General features: G+C 35.4%; 1 protein-coding gene across 1 annotated transcript; it reads right to left on the bottom strand.

Annotated features, from left to right (window-relative positions):
• Positions 1-330: 330 nt before the first annotated feature.
• On the bottom strand, positions 331-1,318 carry LOC107890222 (probable glutathione S-transferase). The gene is made up of 2 exons (XM_016814709.2): positions 926-1,318; positions 331-849 (listed from the first exon to the last, which is right to left on the bottom strand). The coding sequence occupies exons 1-2, from the start codon at positions 1,274-1,276 to the stop codon at positions 496-498; spliced, it is 705 nt and encodes a 234-aa protein (XP_016670198.1). The 5' UTR covers positions 1,277-1,318; the 3' UTR covers positions 331-495.
• Positions 1,319-8,886: the final 7,568 nt, after the last annotated feature.

Genomic DNA, 8,886 nt, shown 5'->3' with positions numbered 1-8,886 from the left:
GTGCAAAAGTGAAGTTGCTAAACTAGTGAATTTTAAGACTTAAACAACTTGTTATATGAGATTGAAATATAGTGAATTATCTCTTTGGGAAATCTCACAGATTTAGTGAAATCAAACTCTATGAACAATCCTTCTTTGTTAATCTTTATGTTCTTTCGCTGTTTCAAAAGTAGTAGGCACTGCGCAAGTTTTCTTGCAACTATCGAATGGTTTCTTCAGTGTTTCTTAGCTTTTATGCACGACACACTTGAGTTAATACTAGTAAATTTCAATGAACAAACACAAACATAATTTGAATTTTTTAATCAACATGAGCGAAACATAAACAAGTTTAAAATAAGTAAATGACCATGAACAAAGACCTGAACATTGAACAAAGGCATCTTGGTTCAAGCTCAATGCCAATTTCTAAGGCATGATTTCAACATGTTATTTCCCTAGGAAATATCAACAGTACAAGAAAATACGAGCAATAGATACTAATACACAGATGTGTCATTTGGATGAAAGTAGCATTTCCCTGAGAGACTTGAAGTAAGCAAACATCTCTTGGTAATCAGGAAGGGTTTCTTTGATTATGGGAACTTTTTTGAAATTATTGATCCATCTTTGCAAACGAGGGAACTTGCTAGCTTCGAGTAGCTTAACGTTTGTTGTATCTTCAACCATTTGTAACCACTGGCTAAGTTGACCAAAAGCTATATCCACCAAGTCAATCTTGTCTCCCCTAAAGAACGTCTTGTCTCCAAGCGCATGTTCTTCAATGGTTTCTAGCATTTCCAGGCTATCCCTAATCGCCTTCTTTTGTTCTTCACCACTGGTTCGAAACACCATCCAGATTGCTGGAAGCTGCAAGGATCGAAGATACATGTAATATGGAGATCAACCAATGGAACTAAAATCTGGCGAAAGCCAAAGGGTTTACCTTGTCCTCAGCAAATTTAATCCAAAAACGAGCGATGGCTCTATCATAAGGATCAGTTGGCAGCAGGGGATTTTGTGGCCAAATCTCTTGGATATATTCAAGAATGATCATAGACTCACAAATTGACTTTCCATTATGGATAAGTACTGGTATCTTCTTGTGAACTGGATTATGCTGGAGAAGCAGTGGACCTTTGTTGTTCAGATCTTCTTCTATGAATTCATATGCTGTACCTTTCAATTTCAGGACCCAAACAACTCTATAGTAGAAAGGACTTGGCCATGTTCCAAGCAGCTTCACTTCAGCCATATGTGAGAGTTTTTCGTTTAAAAAAAATTCTGGAGGATTCATCAATCAGAAAATCAGTGTTGGGACTTGGCCAATTTATGTAGTGATTTCAATGGAGTCCGACAACTAAAACAGTCTGTTTTTTATTTTAATCAATGCCTTATATAAAATAGGTTGTCTTGTTGGAAACTTTCTCCAAATGTTCCATGTACTCTACAGTGGGGAGATGGGACATGTTATTCCCGTCTTTGACCAGAGCAGCAGTCAAAGAATATGAAATGAGTATATTTTATTATAATATATTTTCAGTAGGTGAATGCTTACTGCATTTATCCTTATTATACAGTATAATAATACCATTCCAAGGAATCAAACTTATAGTCTTGTCAATGGCTTCGTAAATCTTAAAATTTGTTGGAAAAAAAATTCTATTTGAAAATAAATTATTAGAGTAAAAAATAAAAAAAATTAAAATCGAATATATCTGTAATATTTATAGTAATAAATCAATTATTAAATTTGTCCTTATATTTTCGGCTAAACGAATTCTTTTTGTTTTTGTCTTTCAACTGAATGATTTTATTCATTATTCTCATAACACGAATTGTTTTGAGATGAGTTCAAATGATTTAAATCAAATAAAGAATCAGAAATAATTTTTCTTTGTTTTAGTGTGAAAACGAAAAAATTTCTTCTCAAATAGAAACCGACAAAATTTTTATTCTGGAAAATATATATAATACTTAAAGAATAAAATTGTCTCCATTTTTGGGCAGAGTAACAATGTAACACCCCACACCCAAGTCCTATGCCGGGACGGGATACGAGGCGTTACCACACTTAAACACATGCATTCCAACGTTTTCGAATCATCAAGACTTAATCAAATCTAAAACTTTAACTAAACTCCTTAACAAAGGCCTATGAGGCCTCAAACGTCCATTGGAAATCACTCGGGACCGGCTCGGGTTCTTGACCGACTAAAAAACAAATTTACCCTTGAAACGGGGTGCACGCCCGTGTGGAAGGGCAACACGCCCGTGTGTTCATTTTGACACGGCTGTGCTGATGGCCCATGTAACACACATGGTCTAAGCCTCTAGGGACACACTCGTGTCCCATGCCCGTGTGAATTAAATTCTAAATTCGAACCTATAGGGGTTTTCACACGGCCTGACACACGCCCGTGTCTCTTACACGGCTGTGACACACTCGTGTCCTAGCTCTTGTCTAAAAACCTTGACATTCTATTTCTGACGTCAGCATCCAATAAGGGGCACATGGCCAAGGCACACGCCCTTGGCCAGAGGCTGTGTCCTCCACATGGCTGAGACACACAGCCGTGTCTCCGCCTATGTGTTTACTACAATGCATTCTGACTTGAAACTTTTACGTGCAGGGGACACACGGCCGGACAACATGCCTATGGGGCTGGCCGCGTGTCCCACACGGCCTAGACACATGCCCGTGTGGACAAAATAAGGCTATTTACCAAGCCTCTTTGCCACCCTTACTAACTCTAACCTACACAAGATCAACCAAACCAATACAAGCATAATATATATATAACAAATTCAACCACAACCGTTTGAAATTTGCATAAAATGCATGTAATAATAGTAATTAATATTAGCCAACACTAATGGCCTATACAAAATTAATATCACATCCATCCTATGAGCCAACACATGTGGCTAATCTAACAAGACATAAACTAAAGATTCGAGTCCCTATACATGCCAAAAATCAAAACATTTGAACTAGCTATACCAAAAGCTTCAGGTGATAGTGTGATCACTGTCTTCGACGCCTCTTGATCCCGATACTAGCTTGACGGTACTATAAGAAAATGGAAAAGAATGGCGTAAGTATAAAGCTTAGTAAGCTCACATGCAAATAATAAACAACATAACCCATAAATTAAAATAAGGCAAAGTTTCATTAGCCTAACTTTCTTATACACACTCTTACCACTACTCAAGAGTTTTACGTACATACCTGTACCAAACTCGTAATACAATTGCATAATTCCCAATATTGACTTAGTCGCCGAATAACTACTAACTTACCCGTTGAACATTAGGAATATTATTGGATACTCGAAAATCTTACACATAACGCATTATATGTAGCCACATGCTACCTTATTTAATACACGACATGTTGCTCGTTCTCGAGCTAATCACAGGCCTGCTCACACAAGCTGACAGTCGATAAGTAACTACACGGGTTGCTCACACAAGCTGACACCTACCCACAACACATGCCGAGTTACCCAGCCATTGGTAAATCGTACATGACTAGTGCCCGGATTTATAAAATCACACATCACACATCATAAATACAAATGAGCTCATAACTACATAGTTCCTAGTGACATGTCACTTTGTATCCTAATTTTATTCCTAAAGTTCAAACGGGATTTTTCTCGTAGACTTACCTTCAACAAATTCAGTCACATAAGCAGTTACATATTTTCATGATAAAAGGGTTACCACAAAATCTCGCATAATAATAAAAAGAGTAATGTAACTTACCTTCAAGCATAGAAATTACAATTCATGCATCAATTAAGCATTTATACATGATTCACATTGCATTATTTACATGTGCACTTACATCGATACAAAATTTGTAGAAACGAGTCTAGTCTTCGTACACCTTGTTTTTCCCCCGGTCAAGGTCTGTTCCTCATTTTTCTTTATCTAAAAGGATAAAAATTCACTAGATAAGTCCACATAATCAATAATTCACATTCTAGGAAAATTGACCATTTTGCCCCCCAGACTTTCACAAAACGACCAGGTCCAAAATTTGATTTTTATCGAATTTCCTTATTAGCCAAGCCTAACCAACCATTTATTGCTCTTATGACAACCTTAAATTTCAACTATTTCACAATATTACCATCTATTTTACAAACTTCACAAAATGGTCCTATTAGGGTTTTCATGAGAAATCCTTTCACCAAAGTTGTTCATTTCACCACTATGATTCATTTCCTTCCATAAAGTTTTAGAAAACAACATAAATTCTCTCATGGTAAAATCCTAGACTTTCAACTATTTTGCAAAATAGTCCCTTCATTTGAAAGCTCATGTTATAAGGGTTCTAAAAATGCAAAAATCATCAAGAAAGACCGTCAAAATCACTTACTTGTGAGGGCTATAAGTTGCTGAAATTTCAAGCTTCCAAAAACCCCATTTTTTGCTAAAAAAATTCAGTGGAGAATAAGGGAAAAATGAAAAAGATGATGGCTAGACACTAGGGTAATATTTTACTATGTAATAAGTCACCTAACCATTGACCATTCTAATTTCTTGTCCCCTATGGCCGGCCATCAGCTACTAAAGGGTCTATTTTCCCTTTAAAGACCCTCGATTTTGGTTCTCTAGTTGTTTAACACTTTTCGCTATCAAAATAAGACTTTGTACTTTATGCGATTTAGTCTTTTTTCGCAATTAAGCTTACAATCACTAAAATTAGCTCATCCAAATTTTCATGCACTTATATGATTATACTATAACACATAAAATAATATTAAAAATAATTCTCTAACCTTAGATTAGTGGTTTCAAAATCATTGTTTCGATCAACCCCAAAATCCGACAGTTACAAACAATATCTTAAATTTGTGCATTTTGCCCTACCCGTGCTATCTATTTATTGGGAGATAAAAGTAGAACCCTTATTGAATTTTAAAAGTTTTTGTCAACTAGAAAAATAAACTCCTAATCTATCTAAGAGTAACAGCCCTAGTTAATAATACTAGGGTTTGTCGTCCACCTTATTGATAACTTTTAAAAAAAGTTATATTTCCTGCTTTTAGACCTAGCTAATTGCTTGTATATAGGAGAATTTAGTTGAATTTTAGGACATTCTATTTATTTTATTTGTATTGCATTTGGAGCTTGGACTGTGTTTACATGTTAGTTACTTTTTTTGCTTGTGGAAGGGTTATATGTGGTGGTGAATTGGCAGGTGTAAGGTACAAGAAAAGGGAGTAAAGGAGTGAAGTTTTGTCATGGAAAAAGGTTGGACAGTTTGTCAACACGGAGCCGTGGCAATTTTGGGAGGAAGACTGAGTCAACAATCAATGCTAGTTTCAGCCAAACTGTACGTGTACCAAAAAAATTAGTCTAAAAAAGAGGAAAAAGATCATGGGATGATGGGCCTATTTTAAAGGAAAAGGTATAAAACACTACAAGAAAGAGGAAAAAAAGAAGGGAGAGAGACGGTTAGAGAGACAATTGGAAAAACAAAATCTTTAGAAAAAATAGAGGGTAGCATCTAAGCTGTGACGGGAATAGGAAGACGAAGGTAGTCCCTCTCAGCCACCACAAGACACTGTATCGTTAGAGAGTAGACTGGATACGCGAAAGCTATCCTCCCGAAGTTCTTCCATTTTTTCTTGATTGCTCTTCATGAAATGATTTGTTGAAACAATGTTGAATGATATTTTGGATTTGAATTTTAATTGCCAACCCATGAGCTAAATCTCATAGGGTTGGGATTACTTTATGAAACCTTTATTTTCTTTAATGGCTAAAGTATAGATCTGCTTTAATATACTATTTCATTCAATGGTTTTACAAAATTACATGTTTGCAAACTATAGACATAGATGGATGCACAACATGTTCATTTAGTTAATCTAATTCTGACAATGTTAGGTTAAAGAGATTGAAATTGAATGATATGAGCAAGTGCTTGATCGAGTACTTGTAGTAGACTCTAGACATAAAGAAGCATTCATAGAGAAAGAAAACAAACAGTGCAGGGTGCGGTGATTAAGGCCTATAGATATATATCACTTAAGGTAATGTGTAACATCCCGATTTTAGGCTTAGTCGGAACAGTGGTTTCGATACCACAAATTCGAGGTCATAAAATTTATTTTAGTATTATTTTGAGATCTATAGCATGATAATATGATTGTGTAAAAATTTTATTAAGAAATTTTACAGTTTGAATGCTTAGTATGTGAAAAAGGACTAAATCGTGAAAGTGCTAAAGTTGTGTTCTATTAGCTAAATGTGTTAAATAGCTATAGAACATAAAAATTGAGGTCCTTAATGAGTAATTAGGCCATTATATGTGTGGATGGATGCACATGGAGTGTAATAAAAGAAAAAGTCAAAAAGTCAAAGTTGGTAGGGTTGGTATTTTGATGACAAAAGCTAAATGAATAAGATAAAAACAAATGGTCATCTTTCTTCTACATCTTTTTCCATAAAAGATTTGAGAAAAACCTCCATGGAAGCTTGGAAAATTCAGCACAATAAACCCTCTACATGTAAGCCATTTTGGTGTTAGTTTTTGTGGATTTTTATGTTTTTGGGACCCTTGAAGCTTAAGCTAGATAAATAGGGGACTAATTTGCAATACGATTGAAAAGCTGGGATTTGCCATGATAGCATGATAGTTATTTGTGAAGTTTAATGAAAGAAAAATGAAACCTTGTTGGGTAATAAACAACTTTTGTTAAGGGACTTTTGATGAAATTATCAAATAGGGGCTAGATGGAGAAATGTGAAATTTATAAGTTAAATGTATGAAATTGTGAAATGTATGAGTTGCTATAGATTTATATAAGGTTCAGCTAGGATATTAAAGGGAGGAAATTGCATAAATTTCATTTTACGAGCCTAGGGACTAATTTGTAAATATGTGAAAGTTCAGGAGAAAAATTATAATTTTGCCAAAATATGATTTATAGGCTATTTTGAATAATATGGTAATTAAATAAGTCAAAATTGCTATTATAGATCAAGAAAAACAGAGTCTGTGCCTAGACCGGGGAAAGAGCAAGATCTTAGACTAAATCGAAGTAATTGACCATATTTTTGTACCGAGGTAAGTTTGTGTGTAATTGATACAACATTTTATTATGTATTTAACATTTAACGCTGCATGAATTGTATAATTTTCTTTGTGAATATTATTGATGTTGTTCGACAAAGAATAGAGGTGATAAAAGTCGGTTAAACCTTAGGGATACTTAGGGTACAAATATCATGACATTTGGGTTGATGAAATCCTGTATAAAACCAAATCTGGGATATGGCATGGCATTGGTTTGTGTTATCAAGTAAGACCATATATGGGATATGGCATTGATATGAGATTTCATGTAAGACTACGTCTGGGACATGGCATCAAAATGAGATTTCGTATAAGACCATATCTGGGATTGGCACCGATGTGAGATCCCATGTAAAACCACATCTGGGACATGGCATTGTCATCTTATTGTGTGTATGATAATCCCAAGTATCCTTAGTTTTCGAAGTGGTTCAACGGGTAGTTCGAGGATTTGTCAAAGAAATGACGAGGTATGATCATGTTGAAAGGGTACAGGTATATACTCCAAGCTCGTAGTTATTGAGATTACGAAATGACAAGACTTCGTTAAGATGAGAATGAAGGAATTATGATTTTAAGTACATTATGTAAAACGAATGAGATAGGATATGGCTACAATGATTATTGAGAATGAGATATTTTAAGTTATGTTGTGTATATGTATGAAAGTGCATACACTTATTGCTTACTAATTACATACAAGCTTACTAAGCTTTATGCTTACTCCCTCTCTTTTCCATTTTCTTATTGTATCGCCACGCTAGCTCGGGGATCAAGGGACGTCAGAGGCACGTTCACACTATCAATTGGATCTTTTGGGTATAGTTAGTTTCAACATTTTGTGTATGGCATGTATAGGGACTTGGTTGTTTTTTATATGTCATATTAGTTTAGCCAAATGTGTTAAGTTTTAATGATTTGATGATTTATTTTGTATATGGCCATGAGATATGGCTCATATTGACTATAGCGATGTAAATCCTATTGATATATGCATGCATGTGCTAAGGTTACTCATGATGTGGTTAAAGGTATTTGGCATATCTAAATTGTGGATAAGATCATAAATGTTTGATTGTGCAATTATAAGTGAATGGCATAATAAAAACTAAGGCATGAATAAGTAAAATAGAAGTATAAATTGATAAGGAATTTCCATGCATGAATCATGTTATGAATGTGTAAGTGCTCATTTCTGCCATGTTGGATGCCATAGAGATGTGTATGTGTGAATGTGTTGTTGAGGGTGACAAAAGGCTTAGAAAATAGCCTCAAAGTTGTCCACACAGATAGACACATAGGTGTCTGTCTAGACCGTGTGTGACACACGGTCTGCCCCATGGGCGTGTGGTCTGGCCATGTGTCCCTTGCACCCTAATTAATGCAAAACAGAATGCCCAGTAGTAAATACACGGGTGGAGACACGGCCGTGTGTCTCAGCTGTGTGAAGGACAAGGCCTTAGGACATGGGCGTGTGCCCAGGCTATGTGAAGTCTGCACCTGATTTTTGGAATTTAATTCGCGACAAGGCCGAGCACACGGCGTGTGACTTGGCCGTGTGTGTAACAGCCCGGTTTAGACCCTAGTCGGAATAGTGGTTTCGGGACCATAAATCTGAGATTGAAAAATTATTTTATTATTATTTTATATGTTTATAAAATGTGAATTGATATCTGTGAAAGTTTCGTGTGAAAATTTTATCGTTTATATGCTGATTTGATAAAAAGAACTTAATCGCGTAAAATGTAAAAGTGCCCTTCCAATTGTTAAAGTGCTTATTTGATATGTCTTTGTAAATTAGAGTTCCA

This window comes from Gossypium hirsutum, chromosome A09 (genome assembly GCF_007990345.1).
Source record: "Gossypium hirsutum isolate 1008001.06 chromosome A09, Gossypium_hirsutum_v2.1, whole genome shotgun sequence".
NCBI lineage: Eukaryota > Viridiplantae > Streptophyta > Magnoliopsida > Malvales > Malvaceae > Gossypium > Gossypium hirsutum.
This window is presented reverse-complemented; position numbering and strand designations above follow the sequence as displayed.